Source organism: Carassius carassius, chromosome 3, assembly GCF_963082965.1.
Source record: "Carassius carassius chromosome 3, fCarCar2.1, whole genome shotgun sequence".
Taxonomy (NCBI): domain Eukaryota; kingdom Metazoa; phylum Chordata; class Actinopteri; order Cypriniformes; family Cyprinidae; genus Carassius; species Carassius carassius.
Genome location: NC_081757.1, coordinates 24502874 through 24524533, shown reverse-complemented (window position 1 = coordinate 24524533; position 21660 = coordinate 24502874). Strand labels below are relative to the sequence as shown.

General features: G+C 39.4%; 1 protein-coding gene across 8 annotated transcripts in view; it reads right to left on the bottom strand.

The window, feature by feature from the left end:
• znf536 (zinc finger protein 536) overlaps positions 1 to 21660 on the bottom strand; it is a 182783-nt gene that overhangs the window by 39876 nt on the left and 121247 nt on the right. For all 8 annotated transcript variants that reach the window (XM_059534267.1, XM_059534276.1, XM_059534303.1 and 5 more), the window contains 2 exons: positions 20214 to 20372; positions 9277 to 10983 (listed from right to left, as the gene is read on the bottom strand). In XM_059534267.1, the coding sequence (XP_059390250.1) occupies positions 9277 to 10983; positions 20214 to 20372 (1866 nt within the window). The remainder of the gene's footprint in view (positions 1 to 9276; positions 10984 to 20213; positions 20373 to 21660) is intronic.

Here is a 21660-nt window from a genome sequence, read left to right as displayed (position 1 = left end):
GCCCAATGAATCATCCCGAGAATTCATCCTCTAGTGGTGTGCGACTCCAGAACTGATAATTAAACAACAAAACAAGTTTTTCAAAAGGAAGTGCAAAGAAACAAAGAACTTGTTACATAAATGCAGGGAATGTCGTTCACTAATCAAAAGAAAGAATAATGGCGGTTATCACGGATAAATGCAAGAATTGTTTCCAAAACTGCTGGAGCAAAATGTTTAATAAAATGTATTAATATGAATAATTATTATCATTGTCTTTCCTCTTTGTGTTCTATATAATTTGTAAATCAGTGTTCTTTGCTTCAGTGGAAACTCATCACATTAGAACTGCCTGTAAACTGCTGTTAGGCTGAAACATATGGGTGCATGCAGTCGTTAGCCCACTTCATAAATATTTCATTCATAGTTCCTGTTTGTGTGCGTGGAGCTGTGTGACTGAAAGCCTATGCATGTGTGTGTGTGTGTGACTCTATCGCTCTCTCTTTTTCCTTCTTCTTTCTGTGTATAATTAAATCTCAGCAGATTTCCTTTGAAATGGCTAATCATACCAGTAAATCAAGGATGAGATTTATCTTGATGAAGGAATAGAAAATAACTTCTGAAAGTAACAGAAACACCACTCGAGAACAAACCGAGGCAGGCAAAAGGTGAGCTTGATTTCAGACTTTGCCTTGTAACTGTCATCAGCCATCATTCAGCCTCAAACGCGCTCGAATCGCAATATTCTCCACGCAGGCAGTGTGTTATAGTGCGCGAGAGCAAGCTAAAATGGGATCACAGGCCACTTATTGAGTTCTGGCGGACACAAAAGACCTACTGTTGAAGACAGCTAAAGCTGAGGCAGTTACTGTACCTTTCAAAACTAATATGTAACCATATCTGTTTTAAAAGGACGATTCACATTACTGTGAATGCAGGAGGAAAGTTGTTCCCATCTCCTAAGCCATGGGAAACTCGAGTCCCGACCTAATGGCCCTCAATCGGAAGGTGGCCTTTTGTGGAACGGGCATCGCTTTTTTAGAAGAAAAATGACAGATGAGATTTTTCCGGTGATGTAAAACATCTTCAGCTTTTTTTGACAGCACAATGGCACTTACTGTGCTTTATGGTCACAGTGGCGACACAAAGGTCATTCCGTATATGACTCAGTGGACAAGGGCAGCACTGAATGAAAATTAGGTTATATGTGATCAACCAAGTTATTAATCTGATTAAAATGGATTCTCTTTGCTTCCTATTTAGCAAGGCTTGGGAGAGAGAGAGAGAGAGAGAGAGAGATGAGGGGGGAGGAAGGGAAACAACAGAACATTTTGTTTATTTATCCACAGAAGAGTGACGGCGTAAAAAGCAGTGTAAATTCGTTAACGCAAAAGACAACATCAGTGGCTCGAAATGTGCATTTTTACTTTCCACATGCATCAGTGTCCTTGCGCTGCCGTCTCATTCAGGTAACCTTTCTAATCCTGATTAAATTACTGCAATTAGAACAGCAGCTCTCCTACCTCCCCCCATATTTCCCTAATAAACAATACGCCATCTTAAATCCATTCGATGGGATTTGCATGGAACAATGCTCGAGCTCGTGCGATTTATTTCCATCTCTACAGAGGAATTAAGTGCATTTTTTAACAGCTAATGGTATAATGTGGGCTTATTTCTCATGCAATGCTTTTCTTTTATGTCGCTCCTCCACTCCTTCTATTTGCAGGAACTTTGCTTCCACCCTTGTTTATTTGAAGTCTAAATCAAATGTGTCTTATTGGACTGGCTCTTCTTTTGCGCGGCAACTAAAAGTATGTGGAAGATTCCGACAGATTTGTCTGTAATTGCTACACGACCTCTCAAAACACACCCGTGTTGCCTCTGCCTCAGCCAGACTGTGTTTTCTGTATTTGTTTTATTAACTTTAGCGCGTTGTTTGCCATTGATGTGGAATAAAGGAACAAATAAAAGTTGACATACTTGTGCTTTTTTTCTTTTTTTAACTCCAGCGCCTGCCAGCCGGAGTCGGGGCATATTCTCTCATTATGTTTGGAGTGTATGTCATACGCTGTGTGTAAGCATGATCATTATATTGTGTGTATGTGAGGTGTGCCCTTGCGCAGGCACAGTGTTGTTCTGTCGGTACAATCCCTCTGAGAGCACATCGTCACATCTGAGGGCACCTGGGGAACGCAAGCAGCACAGCTACGAGGAATACCTCCAATTGAACAAAGTCGGAGAAACAAAACAAAACAAAAACAAAGAAATTAGATCAAATAGGTGAGGGGAACAAAACCAAAAAAAAAAAAAAAAAAAAATCTGGGTCTAGTAGAAAATCTATTAAGTATTAGCTTAAGGGTTTCTGTCATTAAATGCAAACTATAGTGGGCTACAGGGGAATAAAAATAATGGAAGCATGCCGTGATTACTGCGCCAGTGAGAACACTTCATATTCTCCTCTCCCAAGGTTTTCTCTAACAAGATCTTTCTTTCTGTCTAATATTATGAATAGCATAATTGTTTTGCTGTCATTAGCATTGAATATTTCTCTGCCTTTGTTGTCATACTGGAACCCGATCCTTTATTCAGCGACCACTCGTTCTTTTTCTCCACGCTGGAAACGACGAAGCCTACTGTACTGTACGTCAGCAAGGTACGAGACAGTAGTGAAAGAGAGTGAAATTACGAGGCCTTTCAAAAGCTTTCAGCTCCGCCAAAGTTGATATCGGAGTAAATTAGCATCAGGAAAATATTTTTAGAGATTGCACAGCTGCTGGATGAGAGCAACAGGTACCATCCAGTGGGCTTGACAACAGCTTTTACAATTAATTGCTCTTTGAAACCAGAATTTGCGTCGCTGAGTGACAAGGCGCTAATTCACCTAGGTTGAAGTTAAAATGGTAATATTGAACATGTGAAATAGCACCTCGCCTTCACCCAACGAGCCTTCATCACACACCGCACAATGGAACAAGTGGAGATGCACCAACACTGTCTGTCACCTCAGAGACTTCCAAGGAGAGCGAAAGAGAGCAAGCAGTCTTTCATTGTGAGAGCGCTTCCCTCCGGCAGTGTGCTCCGAGACGGAGAAGCGTGGGACAAGGCTCAGAGAAACTGAGTCTGATGTGTCATGTCAAGAGTCTACCTTTACTCTGTAATAAGACTGTTGACAGCTCTTAAATGTACCACAAGCGTTTGCTTGGAGGCTGACAGCATTTAAACTCCCGGTGACAGGTTAAACATCATCTGTCAGAGATGAATGATTTGTCTGAGAGTCTTTTACAAACCAGTCGTACGTAACATCCCAGTTCGTCGCAGGTTCTCTGGCCCCGACTTTCTATGGTAAGGAGCTAAAGATTACGGAGGGCCTCGGCGCTCCCGGGGGAGGGATTAAGTGTGAATAAAACACGGACCAGGCGACCCTCGGGCCGAACGCATCATCAGAGTGTGACGGGTTCTCCCGCCTCTCCGCGGTCGCCCGAACGCAGGGGCTGCGTGGATGCTAGCTGACTAACACGAGCCATATTACTGTTAATTAGCCACCTGATGAGGACAGCATTACTGGCAATTACCAAGTTTCATCCCGTGCCGCTTTTTAAGTGTGGAGATCTCTTTTTACCGAAAGGGAGAAGTCAGGGGCAAATAGTGAGAGAAAAAAAAGGGAAATCAAGTGATGTTTTGTCTGTTCTGTGTTATATTCACTCTCATCCGCGCTCAGCGTTTCTAATAGTTCTAGCTGTCCGTAAATTAGGAGACCGCAATAATTACTTAGTAGTAATTGCTATGTGGTAAACGAGCATGTCATTGAGGTGACATGCAGTCGTGTGTTTGTGTGTGGAGTAAATTGTGTTTCCAAGAAAAATATTTCATGAATTTGAAAACTGCACACTGCATGGCATTGATTCTTAAGTGGTGGGTTGCAGGTCTGTTCTGATTGGGTCATGGACAGTACAGATTTTTTTTTTTTTTACAAGATTAAGTAAAAACATATAAAATTATATATATATATATATATATATATATATATATATATATATATATATATATATATATATACTTTTTTTTTATAAAATGTAAGAATTTATATGTGTAATATGTTATATATTTATTATCTGTTATTATCATACTTAATTACATTCCAGATAATTTTATTGAAAAGAATTATAATATTATCATAATTTAAAAATATAATAACAATAATAAATTGTTTAATATAATAAAACTTAAAATGTAATGTTTAGATATTATTATTATTATTAAGTTTTGTCACTTGTTGTCCATTGATGGCAACTGCTGCTTTATGTTATTTGAAGTATATAATGTGATTTAATTTTTTTGTGGAAAATAAGAGCAAAGGAATATTACAATGAACAAGAAATATCTGATCTATACTAAATGTTACTTACTTGGAAGTGCAATGTGTGTGCAAGCATGTGAGGCCGTATCATCATGTTCCTCAGTATGAAAGGAAAGTCACAAGTCGCGTCTGTTCCTTTACATCTGTGGGGTTCACTGTGCGCACTGCAGGCACCATATGTTTTTAATTATCATAATAGAACCTGGTCAGAGAACAACACACACTCACACGAGTGCTTTATTACCACACTCACTGGAGAGAGACGGATTGAAAACAAGAGAAAGAGTGAGAGGTAGAGAGGCATATAAAGTTAGAAGAAGTTAGCGAGGAGGGGGGAAAGATGGGAAAGATGAACTTAAGGCTGACAAGAAGACAGGAAGTAGTGCACTCTCTCTGACCCACACCAGACTGGGGTCAAGACCCGCCCAAGAGAGGCTCTGATCCTACACCCTCCTGACAGTGATAATTGGCCACTGGTGACTAAACACCATTTACATTTAACTACCCACTCCTGTCTGCTGGGCAAGATACACGCTAACATACACACACACACACACAGGCTAGCAGACAGGCGCTAAAATGAAACAAGTAAAAATAGTGGGAATTCACACGTCTTCTTTAACTGCAGCGTTTATAAATGCTTCTTTTACTCTGAGTTTGTAAGTCTGCCATGACATATTAAGGAGGACACATTGTAAATTGATAAACCCAAAGGGATTTGCATAGAAGGAGAAAAGGAAAGACATAAACCAATCCTCCTAAGCATACATCTCTTTTCTGACTTACAGTTATTCACTCGCTTTCATACACTCAATCCCTATTTCCTTCCATCTTTCTCTGTCTCCGATCATCTGTCATTCTCATTGAGTGGTTTGGAGTGAATGGGGACAGGGTTCACTGCTTTTCCACCAGGGGGTGTCATGGCCTTATGAACTAGGACGGTTGGGGTGAGCAGCCCCCTCTTTCAGCAGTCCTTCAAGTCTGATCTCTCTATACGTACGTTTTTTTTTTTTTTCTGTTCATCTCTCGTTCTCTGCCCGTGGCTTGAGGAATGTCTTGACTGTGTGGTAAAACTGGATTGCCGGTGGTGGCTGGACGGCTCTTAGCGGTAAACATCTGAAACCTGGGCTCCTAAGCACCATCTAGGGCCTCAGACACTCACACAGATGCACACTTTATACTATTAAGCAGGGTTAGAGATGGAAATTCACACACTTTAGACAGGCCGGGTAACTGCGCTCTGTACTACAAGCATGCGCTCGCAACTGCTCCTGTGAGAAATCTAAATGTGGCCATTTTTCACGAGGGTTAATGGAGACAGCGCGGGTGAATCAAGATAACTGTTTACACTGCAAGCTACGACGGCCACGACAATGAAAACATAAACAACAACAAAAAAGAGAGTTGAGTAGAGAGGGTAGAGAGTGTGCGAAAAAAGCTTGGTGAGAGTGATGGTGGCAGACCATTTTTTTTCTTTGCTGTAAGTGGTGCTTCACAATAAATGAAAGAACTTTTTCTGGTGACATGTTTTGATTCTTATAGCGCACCAGCAAACATTTAAAAAATGTTGAAGGCTAGGTTTTACTGTCTGCTGGCCTTAACAACATTTCGCACAGGTGCCGCTGATAACCAGGACTGATGTGTGGTTATTATAACACGCGTAGCTTGTGATGATATGTTGTTAAATTAAGGGGAAGACAAAGAGGAGCAAAAGAAAGACAGACAAAGAGCACAATGCTTGAGACATGTGCAATGTATAGATGAAGATATGCCACTAACAGACCTAGTATTGATTATATGATACACTTACACAATGGCTGCCTTGCACAATGGAACAAGGCCATTAAGCAATGTGAACAATACAAAGTTAATCCACTGGACTACACACAGTCTGAGGTGTCTGACAGAACTTGGCACTAAATCGTAGAAATACTTCATGATTAATATATGCAATGCTGTTTTTTTTAGGCCTTTTTTCTACAAATAATAATAATCTAAACGCTAATCTGAGTCGATTTCCAACTAATTTCAGTTGGCTATTAAAGAAATAGCTTTTTAGTTTTAGCTTTCTGGTATTTGTTGTGAATGAAGGAAAATGTGCATAGTGTTTAAATATTGGAGAGGGTTATTCTTCAATACTATGAATGTAAGACACTTGACATGCAAGAGAGGGTAAATGTGTTTGTCTTATAAAAGCAGTATAATAATGAGGGTGTCACTTTAAAATGACTCACAGTCATTCCATCCCGGATGTCAAGGCATAGCATATTCAGCTGAGATTTCTAAATATTAATGATTTATGCGCTATTTGCATACAAACCTAATGCCAAGCCACTTCAGATAATCGTATTTTGCCCTGAATTAAATTTTCAGAGGGATTTTTGCTTCATCTATGCCCAGCGCCAAGGAATTGTGCAGAATGTGTTTCACTCAATTTTGTACAAGAGACCCAAGCACAAAATACTCCAGATCAGGTAGTTCCACCTGTATGGTATTTTACATCTGAAAAAAGTGCTTGTGCTGTTTTTGTATTTTATATGGGATATATGCACAGCACTAACTATATCTGTCTTGTTTTCCAGTAAAAATATCTAAACATCCTTAAAACAATAAAGCAAGACTTTTTTTTTCTAAGCATGCATGTTCCAAGGGGAAAAAGGGGGAAAAATCTGCCAGATCTATTAAAAATATATATTTTTATTATAAATAAATATTTGCTTGTTCGTTTCTTATATTTTTTAAGGATACATGCATATTCTAGTTAGTAGAGTATCTTCCTCGGGTGTCAAAATCTCTATCTCTCTTTCACAAACACACACATGCACAGAAAGTATGTAGAACAGGTTCTGCGGTAATACTAACACATTCCCTTCAGAAAAGAAAGAATAAACTGTCTGTTGAGTTCTTCTTGTGGTCATTCAATGGTTTAACTGTATGTATTACTCAAACATGCCCACACACTGTCACAGCATATACAGAGGCGCTCGGCTGCCCATCAGCATCCACCAGCGACAAACTGATGGAGTCATGCTTTAAAAATGCCAAACAAAAAAACTTTTGTTCTGTAGACAAAGCCTTATCTCTAAAGGTCAGTCCCTCTTCACAGCAGCAGGAGAGGAAGACGTCACAAGGACACTTTTCAAATGCCTTTGATTAAAGAAGGATATTACAATACGATACATTCACTACGATGACAAAAAACTAGCATTCATTTTCAGCCAAGTGAATGACCTCCTCTAAATATTAAAAATGCAACAGGTTCCTCCATGACAGACATATTTTCCATAATTGAAAGGTCAAAAGCACCATTAATTGTTAATGTAAACCGTTTTGAAGGGGGAAAGTGAAACACATGGCAGTCTTTAGACTTCACTTGTCTCTCTATTGGATCTATTGTCTCTCTTGTATGGAAGATGGTGTAAAACGGACTAATGCATTCCTTTCTGTTGTAACTTCAAACCGTCATGGTGGAAAGATGCTCAATTCTTTAACACAGCTGCACAAATATTATTCATCTTTTTTACTTTTTATGTTTTTCCAAGGTTATGACTAGAGATTTAGCCTTTTTTCTTTCTCCAGATAACTGACTCACACTGTCGACTAATATAGCTAATGGTAAGTGTTAGTTGGTATTTAGACAAAAAAATACCAGATGTAGTAGCCTACCTATAGACAACTTATATTGAAATAACTACTTAAAATAAAATAACTACTACTAAAATAACTAACTGAGACCTATACAGACTTTTTTCCATCCAAATCACGGTTGATAAATGAGTGATTAGCATAATACACAACATTACCTAACTGGATTGTATAGTTAAGTTAAAGGTACAATAAGTATTAAGATTTGTGAGAATGAAGCAGCTCAATAAAACATGTCTTTTAAAAATACTTGCAGTGCCAGTTTAAACGCTCTGTTTAATCCTACACCTATTTGCACTAAGATTGTTTTAATGGGAGCAAAAGAAATATGTCTGCCTTGCTCCTCTATGTTTGCAGAGTACAAGTAATAACACCAATGTAAAGCACCAAGCTAAGAACGCCTGTCTCAACTCCAGAATTGAAAATTAGTTGTCTCCTTAATGAATAATATATTAAGAACAAAAGGAAAATGAAGGATACATATGTTTCATTACCTTTATTGCTTTTATCTCAGCTGTGAGAAATTGACTTAAAAAGGACATCTAAAGGCTGTGGTACCCACTCACTTTCTACTACAGCTGCCCAAACCAAACTACAAATTCAGTTCTTAGAGATTTACTCTCTTTTTTTCATTCACAGTTACTCTCTTTTCCTTTTTATCACCAAATTTTCAGAAAGGGCAGTGTGAAACACAGTAGTCTCAAGGAGCTCCAGTAACCTTAGCAGAATCATGAAAGCTGACAGATCATTTTTCACAAGGTCATAGATCCCGGGCTCTTATAAAGTAATGGGCTTTTGGGAGAGGCCTTTATGAAAGCTAAGATAGTTAAGTTTCTGTGAGCTAGAGATGACATAGGGACCATCAGCTCCTGGTCTGTTCCAAAGCAGATACCCTTATTCCCAGAAAGAGGAGGGAAAGAGAGAGGGTGGGACTGGAGCTCTTGTAAAATGACAATATAATAAAGATTAATATGTTACTTTGTCATCCTGATGGTCTCTAAACTTGCCCAAAATAAGATTGAAATCACTCAAAAGCAAATCTTGCCCCTTTAGAGAGTTTGTGTATTGGTGCAGCTCTGACAAAGAGGGAAGCATTGAACAAATGTCTCAATGTGTAATTGCTTCACAAATAAGAAATAGAAGATGCTGTAGTGATAATGTGTTGCTCATAATGCAGTGTATACCATGTGTTTACTTGTCAGAGAGTGTGTTTGTATAACATTAAGCCATTTTTAAAGTCACTGTTCATTGATTTATGACACTAAGACAGGGTTTTATGTTGTCATACTCACCAGAGGGGTCATTTCTTTTCAAGCTGCTGTTGCCACTGCTTCCTCCATTGGAGCTGCCACCAAGGCCTCCGTTGAATGCTGCGAGGTTCTCTGAACTGTATGCCCGTAGCACAGATAGCATGTTCATCTGATGCTCAAGGTGGGCCTGATCAGGCTTTACCAAGCCAGGAAGACCACCGGTTGGGGAGAGAAGACCAAGGCCTGTCTGCTGCTGGTGCCACTGCTTCTCAGGGGTTTGAGGCTGAGGAGGAGAAAGGCCAGAGCTTTGGGGGCCCATAGTCAGCTTGCATCTTTGGATGTCCTTCCCTGACAATGGAGATTCAGGAAGCATTTGCATGGATCCACGGTCCTCCTCCTCAGCATCACCCATCTCCATCTCTTCTTCTTCCTCTGCCTCCTCTTCATCATCAGAACCCATATGCCTCTCTGTAGCAGTGGGGTTAGTCAATGATTTTTCATGACTTACTTCATCTTCTTCAGACTGGCCGCCATGTTCTTCAGATGCCTCTATTTCGCTGCAGGACGCCTTGTCAGATAGATCGTCCAGGGGGCCCTGACCACCCATATCACTGGGCTGAATCTGCTGCTGGTCCAGGAATCCAACAGGCCCTCTAGCAGAGCCATCATACACAGGACCAAAGGGCTTGTAGAAGTCACTGGAGAATGTGCCCATGGAGGCTCCATGCGGGGGCTGCTCCAGATGGTTGGACCAGCCTGCTTGTCCCTTCAGTTCCCCAGACTCAGTCTCTCTGTCCCTGGACGGGGCTCCCTCATGGTGATGAAGAAGGCCTGGTGGTGGAGCCAAGCCAGTAGCTTTTCCTGCATGGGAAGGCTCTCCGATGAGGTGCTCCTTAGCATCTTTTCCTGGGCCACACTTGCCTTTACCCAGGTGGTTGGCTTGCAGGTGGAGGGCCATCAGTTCCACAGAGGCAGTTGTGAAGGAGCAGAAGAGGCAGCCGTGCCAGGCGACATTGTCCTGGATGGTGATGGAGGCTCCAGGGAGAGACCCTGCTTCAGGTCTAACGGACAAATCCAGAGGCTCATACTGGGAGCGGCCACCCTCAGCTGGCTTGACGTCACTGGTGGGATTCTCTTCCTGGTTGGCCTCACTGGCTCTTTTGTTCTTGGCCTCGGCACTCTCCTGGCTAAAGTGCTGGCCATGCAGCTGACTCTCTCTCATCTCTTTTTCTTTCTTCATGGAGTTGAGGACAAAGCTGTCCATGAAAGCCTGCAGGGAGCCCTGGAAGTTGATGCCGTTTCCAACCATACTCTGGTAAGCTCGGCCCAGGTCGGAGAAGCTGGCTGGACTGTCCCCTGCAGAGGCTGGACCCTCAGGACACTTCATGCTCTCTGAGGTGGGCTCTGACCCCGGGCCGTGGCGATCACGTTCCCTCTCACGCTCTCTGTCTCTGGGTGAGAGCATTCCTGGTGGTACCCACTGGTGTGGGAGCATTTGACCCCCTCTGAAGTCAAGACCAGAGGGCATCACCCCTTTGAAGACCCCGCGAAGGACATCGGGTCGAGCAAAGACCCCACTGCTACTGCTGTTCTTGGTGTGGTCATCCTTGTGCTCAGAAGATGGAGGGTGGTTGGCTGAGGTGCCACTTCCATTCTGTCGCTCACGGTGGTGGCGCTCCAGGTGGTACTTCAGAGAAGCTGATTGAGTGCCTGCATAGTCACAATGAGGGCACCTGTAGGGCTTTTCACCTACAGTGAAAGAGTGATAGGAAGAAACAAAGACAGACAGGAACTGATGTCAGTACAGCAGTAATAATAAAGGTGCCAACAAGCTCAGCAGGAACCCTGGGCTTGTTCCACCTGTCAGAAGAAGAGGTAAAAGAAAAACAACATGTAAATATTTGACAGGAATCATGTCAGGGATTACATCAAGCCTCTTTAAATCTCACATTCTGCAGCATTCGACCACATTTATCACTTAGTAAACAGTCCATCAGCCTTTTTGAGAGGAGGGAGGAGTTTCAATACGGGTCGATCCAGCTCAATCCAGATCCTAGGAGTGAGCCATCACTCACGTCAGCGCCATAAAAAACATATCACCATATGGTGCCTTCAGTCCACTACAGAGATCATATTTTCAACTGACAACAAAACTGTCTGGATGTTATCTCTGTTCACATGGGGAACTGCAGGCTTGTGGTGCTGCTGGTTGCTGCTGTCTTTCGCTCCCTCACTTTCTGCCTCCCTCCTGGCCTTGTCTGCTGTCAAGCCGCTACCTTGGTGGTGGAGCTGTTCTGTGGACATTCTCTATTTGCAGTTTATCATTGTGATGATAAATCAAGCCCCACAGAAGCTGTTTATTCCCCCTGGAGGACAACTGTGACCCCTCAGTCCAAAATGCACCCAATAAAAGGGCCTCATTTGAGAGTGAAGATAGTCTAAATGATATAAACACACCATATGTGGTGCACATGAACATTCCTCATAAGACAGCCTCACACTGTGGATTACAAAATGCTAACCAGCATGAAATGTACTGTAAAAGAAGACATGCAGGCAGTTTAGAAAAACATGCAAATGTAAAATAATTCTTGTTAAAAGAAAAAAGCAGTAGCTTTTAACAAGAGGACGAGTCTAAATTGCATTTGCATGATCCGATCAATATCGATATAAAATACTTTCTGACAACAATTAGAATAGGCTTGGAATGAAAGCTAGATTTATAAGATCAATAAGCAATAAACTAAATGCAAGGCTTGATTTTTGAGACCCCGCAATGTTTCAGGAATTAAATGATGACGCGCGAGGTGAAAAAAAAAAGACAGTGAGAGAGGGAGTTTCAAGAGATATGGGAAAATGAAAATAAAAGCATGTTTGTCGATGTGTGTGTGTGCGTGGCTATAAACGCTTAGATTATACACATGGAAAACATTTTTTAACCCAGAAAAAATGTTGCATTGTTACGCAAGACTGAATTGAATGATTTAAGTCTGGCTCTGTAGTAAATCATGGATATAATTAGCAAATGGCATAGTGCTCAAGTAATTTATCATTATTTGGAGGGCGCCATTCCAGAAAAGAATGGAAGATCTGCAGACCCACTGCACAGCTTCCTAAATAAAGGATTGCAAATATAAACTCAATACTATATTGATAAGGAACAAATAGACAAAGGGACATAAAGTGGCAAGGGCAGGAGAGGGTGAAGAAAAAAAAGAAAAGGGTCTTTTGTTCTTTTTATACAAGAGTGTATGAAAAGCATATTCAAAAGACATCATGCAAGATGAGCTTTTAACCCAATAAGTGCTTATCCTCTGAGCAGGATAACAGAGGCTTGGTGTGATTCAATAAGGAAACGTCCTTGATGCAAATGATCATTTTCAGTTCCTTTAACTGGAAGGAATGATATTCTGTACCCAAAATTAGAGTACAATTAGAGTGATCTGCTTTTCTCCACCCCATCTTTTGCGTCTGCTTAGGAAAATACTAATGACATTTCATTTTATTTTTACTAAATATTATGCTGATAAATTATAAAATGCTAAAATCCTAATCCAGGCCAATCGATTATTATGCATATATAAATCATTATTTATGTATGCATATTTTTTGTTTGCTGCTTGTATGTTTATGTGAGTGTGTGTACGAGTGCCTGTGTAAGTCTCTGTGCATGTGGCATGTTCTTTGTGCACCATTTGGGCTCAGTAAGACATCTGTTCCATCATACGTCAGGGGCACGTGTGACATCTGGGGAATATACTGTATCCTGCCTTGCAACATTACACACAATTTACTGCTAAAGGTCATTATGTACCCGTTAATCCGCTTTTAATTGATATCCACACAAACAACACAACCTCAGGGAAACAAAATGGATCGCCAAGGCAGAGAGGTAAAGAGATTATTATTTTTCATCTTTAGAAATGAGAGTGCAAAACTCCCAAAAAAGTTTCCAATGCTCAATCTTATGGCTGATGGACTGTGTTAATAAAAAAAGAAGGGAAAAAAATACATATCAAATTGCCATCTGGTATAGTGTGACAGGCTTTATATAAATTACAGAGGCCTCTCACTGTGAGTAGTACATATCCATTATCATTTCGCAAGTTCACTTCTAACAGAACGCTTTCAGTCTCAACACTTGAAGAAGTCCAGCGCAAACTGATTTCATATGGATTTGTGTGATTTGTCATGACTCCATAGTAACAGTTCAGAATAAACACCCACAGCCTTTACAGAAGGGCAATTAAAATAGTTAATAGATATGACATACTTTAAGATGAATTTCCATATGGCTTTACAGAATGGTGAAAAGACAGCCTGCATTCCACAGGGGGATAGAAAGAGAGATTGACTGCGCTGGAAAAATAAATGTTTTTTTGTTTTTTTTCTTCCTTAAACTATGCTTTATCTATGCCAAATGTAGAAACAAGAATGTCAAGGTGTTCGAGTTCTCAAGCCCTACACGTAGTACCCACAAGTTCTATTTACATTTTAAATTACCCTTTACTGTATGGCCCATTACTTCAATCCTTCCATTCATCTTACTTTTAGAGAACTAACCCACCATGTAGTAAGCAAATAAGCATTACCAGAGAGAACAAAAACAAAACAAAACAAAACAAATACGAACGAAACAAAACTACAAACCGCGCACCAGGCAGCACCATCCAATTTTCTACTGGGTGTCTGCTGAGTGACCTTTGTAATTTACAATGCTTACGGTTTGGAACAGTAGCAACTGACCACAGACCTGAGTTTAATGGCTCTTTCTCCCTCATCAAAGTAAACCTTCAAAATGTTGTTCGATACAACCATAAACCTCCATCCAGCCGTGTGAGCCAGATCTCCTGCCAGGTCCGGTCCAAGTCTCGCTCAAGATGCGTAATGGCTCCCAATCACCAAGGTGAACTCACACGGCCGATGCCTGCCTGTCCTCTGTCTCTCTTCAAACAAAGGTGATTCGTCTGGTGTGTTGGTTCTTCTATAGCCTCAAGTTATGCGTAGCCATTGTCAGGAGCAAGGACCTTTTTATTTTTTTATCTACAGCTGCTTACTGCTAAATACTGCCTTGTCCAGAAGGGGACAATCTGTGTCTCTAATTGCTGTCACTGAAGCCTAGATTCATTATGTGACTTTCCCATTAAAATGTGAGCATTAATTTGTATAATGAAATATCACCCACTGCAGTGTTCATTAGCTATGGCCCCACACTATACACTGCACAATGTTAGCTACCTAGAAAACTGTGCTTAATTTCACTAATGGATATTTTCCCGCTCACTGTTGGAGAGGAAATTAATACTGTAACATTAGCTCTTTAACTTTTGGAGAAATTTAAATTCACTTCATTCCTTTCAAGCCGACGTTAGAGAGTCATTAATCTAACATTGTGTCGCACAATGCCCTGGCCTCCTCAGTAAGCAACGCCATTGTGATGGGATAACGGCATCGGGATTGAGGCCCGCTTTGTGTCATCCGCATGTCTGATTGCTTTAAATCAGGGCAGGATATTTGTTTAATGTCAACGGCATAGTTTCAGCCTGATTGGAAGGGCCTGTTGTTCCTGTAAATTATTCGAGCAGAGCCAGACCGAGAGCTGTGCCGTATCTCCGATTTCTGTCAGCCGGGAATCTTTATGACAAACCTATAACCGATCAGCAAAGAGTCACACATCTTGCAAGTACATCAGGGCCAGTGTAAATTGCTGCATCGACAGAAAGCGAAGCATCCGCGCGTAAATGCGTTCGGGCCACACCGCACACACGTGGGTCATCCCGGCAAGCGGAGTGAGTAAGTGAGTTAACGGAGGCTTGGGACGAGGGCCTCTGTTTCCTCTCGGCTGAAATACAGCCCTACTGGGGACCCTTACCCCCTGCTCCGAGCAGGCATAACTCAACCTCCCTCAGCTAGAAACATATTTCCCCACTCCATCCACTGCTCTCCTGCTAGGAGGATATAACCAGCCTGTCTAAAGCCTTAACCTCTCGGTTCAAATGTACGTTTGACACTCTCGTATGTGTTATATTATCTAGCTATATGCTGCATAACATTTTAAATTAAAATATATTTTTCATAAAAAAAAATGTTATCATATTCCCTACTTAAGTCATTGCAAGGAAAATCACTCTTTCCAATTGCCTCCCAGTCCATATTAGATAATAACAAATGCAGATGACAGCGTTCTGCAGACTTCATATGAGTACTGTATTGAAAAGTAATAGTATTTCATGTGCTTCTGTTACAACGGAAGATGAAAATACTGCAGGCTGAGAGAGTTACACATCAGCTCCATTGTTAAGCATGCCTTATAATCAACCTTAATGCTCCAGAATAGCACAGCTATGTGCTTCCTATTAAGTGGGACAAATACCATCTGGGTGGTCTCCGCTCTTCCTTGTATGCACATACCAAAAAAATAACAACCATTGATTCCCTGAGCTGCGAGCGATTTCCATTTACAGTTAAGGAAAGAAGCGGGACTGGCCTTATTATTTGCTGAATATAGAAAGCTGTTTCCTTCTTTTCTCTGTCTTACCCTCTGTATCTCATCTTTCTATTTTTATGTCTGTCCTTTTTATGACTGAAGCTTCACTGTGAACATGTGCAGGTATTTCTGATCTGACCCATAAAAAAAATTACTTTCATCGGTCTAGCGAAATGTATTTAGATATAATTATCATTCTTAACAAAAGACTTAAAATGGCTTACAATTCAGTTTCATATATATGTATGATGTATAATTCAGTTTCATATATATATATATATATAGATTACTATACTATATTAAATTACTGAATAACATTATACATAGTAGTGCTGTCAAACAACTTATTGTGATTAATCGCATCCAAAATAAGTTTTTGTTTACATAATATAGTATGTATATATACACATGCATGTGTATATTTGGTAAAACTATGTTGTTTATATATTAAATATATTTATATGTAATATAAATTATATTAATAACTGTAAATATACGTAAATATTTTCAAGATACACTACTGTTTAAAAGTTTGGGATCAGAAATATTTTTGTATGTTTTTTAAAGGAGTTTCTTATGCTCATCAATGCTACATTAATTTGATCAAAAATACAGGGGAAAAATTAATATAATAATAATGTAAAAATATTATTACAATGTAAAATAACATTTTTCTATTTTAATATACATTACAATTGAATGTATTCATGTGATACAAAGATTAATTTTCAGCATCATTACTCCAGTCTTCAGTGTCACATGATCCTTCAGAAATCATTAGTATATGCCGATTTATTATCAGTGCTGGAAACTGCTGTGTTGATTAATATATTTTTGAAGCCTGTGATACCTTTTTTTCAGGATTCTTTGGTGAATAAAAAGTTAAAAAGAGGAGCATTTATTTAAAATATAAATCTTTTCTAACAATATAGACTACAGTTAAGACGTTTGTGGTCAGCACATGTTTATTCTTTTCTTCTTTTTTTTTTTTAAGAAATTAAAACTTTTATTCAGCAAGGGAATATGTTAAACGAATATGAAGTGATAGCAAATATTTATATTGTTAGAAAATATTTATATTTTGAATAAATGCTGTTCTTTTTAACTTTTTACTCAGTTTCCCGTAATAATCCAGTGTATAATCCAATGTCTCCAAAACGCTTCAAGAAACCTGCAAAGCTACAGTACTCGGCAAAGTTTTAGGCACTTGTGTAACAATGCTGTAAAGTGAGGATGCCGTCACAAAATGCCATAAATAGATTTTATTAATTAACATCTATTAACATAACTAAATATAATTAACATTTTGTGTGACCACAATGAGCATTAAAAAAAAAGCTTTTGTCCTAGGTGCACTTGTGCATTGCTTTTTCAGGCAGCTTTGCAGGTTTCTTGAAGTGTCTTGGAGATGTTGCCACAGTTCTTCTGGATTGAGTCTGTCTCAGTTTCATCTGTTTCTTCATGTCATTCCAGACAGACTGATGATGAAGAGATCAAATCTCTGTGTGGAGCATTGACTGCTGTCAGACTCCTTGTGCAAACAAAAATCTCACTAAATTATTACAATTAATGGCAAAAATAATGTCTGGAAATGTAAACTGATATTTACTACTGACACACTACAGCAAAAGATAGAAATAACTGACTTAAAACCATTTTATTTTGTTGACAGTACTAGTAGAGACTTTTGCACAGTACTGTATATATATGTATATATGACTCTGGACCACAAAACCAGTATACATTTGTAATATATATATATATATATATACAGTGTTGGGAAGGTTACTTTGGAAATGTAATAGGTTACAGATTACAAGTTACCCTGTTTAAAATGTAATAGTAGTGTAACTTTTTCAATTACTTTATTAAAGTAATGTAACTAATTACTTTTGAGTACTTTTGATTACTTTCTAAATTTGTGAAAATTAAAGAATAATAAATAAAAGCATATACATCAACTTAAATACAGATATCTAATAAGCATGTGACGTATTCTGTGTAATAAACTCCTGAAACATTGGTGTTTTTTTTAACTGCTGTCTCTGTATATGATGATAGTTTTCTCAAAATAAGTAAAATGCACATGAAGTGACAGAGCAGTTCTAGAAATTATATTTATGTGTTCGTGTACTCCTATATTGAGATGGCAGAGGTTGAAAACACTGCGAGCTTCAGTAGGCCTATGTGTAGTAAATGAAACCATGTCTTTGCCATTAATTTACAGGAGGGGCGGACTGGGAAAAAAAATCAGACTGGAAAATTCAAACTCACACAAACAAATTCATGGACAAAACTATTTTTTTGTATGGACCTGACATAAAAAAGGTTTAAATCTTTAATTTGAGGACATGCTAAATAATTAAAAGTTCTCTCCTGAACTGCACCTTCACTTCCATTTTTCTCTTCAGCCTTTTTATTTTGCCCTGATATCCATCTCTCTCATGACTTTAATACTCAAGATTGAACAAAACTATACTTTACAATACAATACTCTACAATACTACAATATCTTTATAGAAAAATCCTAATACTGTACATGAGTCATGTTTTTCCCTTACAAAAATTTACCATGCTCTTATTAGCCTATATAAAAGTAAAATAACCTTGTTTTTTTTTTTTGCAAATGGATTTGTATTTATTTTTAAATAAATACATTTGTAAAATAATTTTACATTTTTGGTTACCACAGTTAAACAATAGTAACCATTTTCCCTGGGTTTATAGTTAAATATTAAAATGTTAATTTTCGTAAGGGTTGTGTTGTTGACTGTCGTAGCTCCCCCTAAACCTAATTACTACTGTAACATTACAACAGATAATAATGATGTCCTTTATATAGTATTTTGAGTGATGACTGATGAGCAACGTGCTGCTGCTTGATTAAATAAATTAAAAAACAAAGACAAAAAAGCATCTTTACAAATGAAACTGACCTGAAACCCTGAACAGGAGTTCTGCTTCTCTGCTCCAGCTGTCCACTCTCTCTCTCTCTCTCTCTCTCTCTCTCTCTCTCTCTCTCTCTCTCTCTCTCTCTCACTCTGTCTCTCTCTCTCTCTCTCTGTCTCTCTCTCTCTCTCTCTCCGTCTCTCTCTCTCTCTCTCTCTCTCTGTCTCTCTCTCTCTCTCTCTCTCTCTCTCTCTCTCTCTCTCTCTCTCTCTTGCATTGATTACTCTGAGTCTAATCCAAACCGTTTTGCGGAGGCGCGGAGAGCGCGCGAGTCATGACTTATTATAGATTTAATTATCAAATGGCGGATTCGCAAATGATCGCTTTAGTACATTCGGCAGGCAATTATACAATAATGATATTAAATAGTGGGGCAAAATCGGCTGCCAGGCCACCGGGAATTGTCCCGGTTCTCCCGGTGTCCAGTCCGCGCCTGATTTCCAACACGCAGAATGTGCAAGTCATATATTGCATTTTTGGGCCTTTATATTCACAGACACTAGTCGATGTCATGTTTTGATTCAAGTGTACTGACCTACTTTTGATTTAGTCATCCAAAATGTGGCATATTCCATCCGCATTAGGCATTTCGTTTTTATGACTGGATTCTACGAACCAGACTGTATTTCCGCATCCCGGAAATTATTAGGGCGGTATGTCTCAGAATAGTCAGTGCAATTTGGGAAATAAATCAGTTAAATCTGTATGTGGATGTGTGTAAATATTCAAATGTAATCCCCTTTGTAATCGTAAAAAATTTCATAAGTAACTGTAATTTAATTACTCATTTTTTCTTAGTAACTGTAACTAATTACAGTTACAATAATTTTGTAATTAAATTACGTAACGCCGTTACATGTAACTAGTTACTCCCCAACACTGTATATATATATATATATATATATATATATATAATAAATAAGCTTTCAATTGATGTATGGTTTTTTTAGGATCTGACAATATTTGGCCGAGATACAACTATTAGAAAATCTGGAATCTGAGGGTGCAAAAGATAGATAGATAGATAGATAGATAGATAGATAGATAGATAGATAGATAGATAGATAGATAGATAGATAGATAGTACTTATTATTATTATTAGCATAGTAAAATGCTGTCATTGTTTACACACTCACATACAAAAACAGAGACAGCAGTGTGCTGAATCTAAGGTGACCTCTGAGTGCTTATCCTGGTTATCCTGCATGTTAACTAGGCCAGCTGTGCCTGCTAGTGAGCCTCAGCCTTGCTCTTGGGTGGAACACCAGGGTCTCCTGACAGCCACTGGACCAGCACTGCTCACATCATTACTCTGCTGGGCCGGGGCGTCCTGCCTAACATACCTGAAGTTCATTTATAGGCTCAGAGTTTTTAAATTCCACTAAAGTGGGTTGTTAAAATGTGCATCATTAACGCCAGGAAAAACTGTAATTAGGTTTATTAGACACATAAATCACTATATATATATGTGTGTGTGTTTGTGTGTGTGTGTGTCAAATAAATGCACATGCCTAAAATTTGCTTCTTGGACTTCTCACTCACCTGTATGTATTCTTAGATGGACCTTCAGATGGTGGGAAGTGCGGAAAGATTTGCCACAGTAGGGGCAGTCCTTCATGCTTGAAACCACACTCCGTTCCCGGTGCTGAGTAGTGGGGGGCTGGACAGCACTCACAGGTTTCGCCATCTCTTCCCCAACATCTAAGAAACAGAGAACCAGAGAGACACATAATTCACAGACTGTTCTGTTTCACTTCAAACCGGCCGCACGCCAGAGAGGATTCTCCCGTCTTGTTTCTTCTGTTGTTCTCCATTCTTTCAGCTTTTGCCACCCAAATCTGCTAACGCCACACAAAGTCAAACACATCAGTGAGTTCATGTGCACCACTTTCCCCCACCCCACCCCCCGCAACCTGACAGAACGCTGACAGTTCAGAAGCTTTCTTTAGAGATATCACCCCGACCCCCACCCAAGTACACTCACGTCCCAACGTTTTATCCAGCCTCTCATCATCTGTAATGGGAAGCATATGGCAGATTGTGTTGAAATGAACAATACAGGGAGGGGAAAAAATGAGAAAACAGCCATGTCAGCAACAGGGTCTTCGTTTCACCATTGCACCCTGGTTTGACAGGTGACGTCGGCAGGGAGCTTGATGGAAAATGGTGATAACGAAGGGCCGCTCTGATTGAGCAATTGTCACACCAATAACGTCTAAGAGTGTCAACAAGTCCACACTTGGAGATAATTAGTCACTATGCTTATATGTGAGATGTCAGCAGTGTTACACCATGGTGAGTTACAGGGGGATCTCATATTGTGTGAAGCGTTTGACACTACAGAGAAGTTAATGTGATACAATACCAAGTCAGGATCTTTGAGAAGTTACAGTTGCCTACCACATGTTATTTTATTCTATTACCCTATGTGGTCCCACTTTGTATTAAGTGTCCTTAACTACTATGAACTTACATTTAAACAAATCATTTGGTATAATGCACTTATTGTGTACATACATTGTACTTATACATTGTGTGTGTTTGTGATTGTGTAAATAAAAAGCTGATATTTGCTGTTAAAACCAAGATATAGGACCAGGTCAGGTATTTTAATCATATATGTATACAGATGGATGGATGGATGGATGGATAGATAGACTTTTTTATCCTCATAATCATCATCATCATTATAATTAAAATACCTACAACTAATGGCTACAAGATTTTCTGTTAAAACTGTGGCACATGCTTTAAAGCAGTGCATGAGCTGTTCCATATGCACATATTCTGACCCTAAAAACACATTTACCCCATAACAGCCACTGGCTTTGAGTCTTAACTTCAGCTCAAGACGGTCTGTGAGCAAAAAAAAGGCGTTTGTAAATGCGTTCTTATTTCTGTGCCTACACATGATATGGTGTGTGTGTAGGGAGAGACGTCGTCTGAATGGCGCAACCAACTTTAGCAACCATTTGCCTCAATCAAAAGC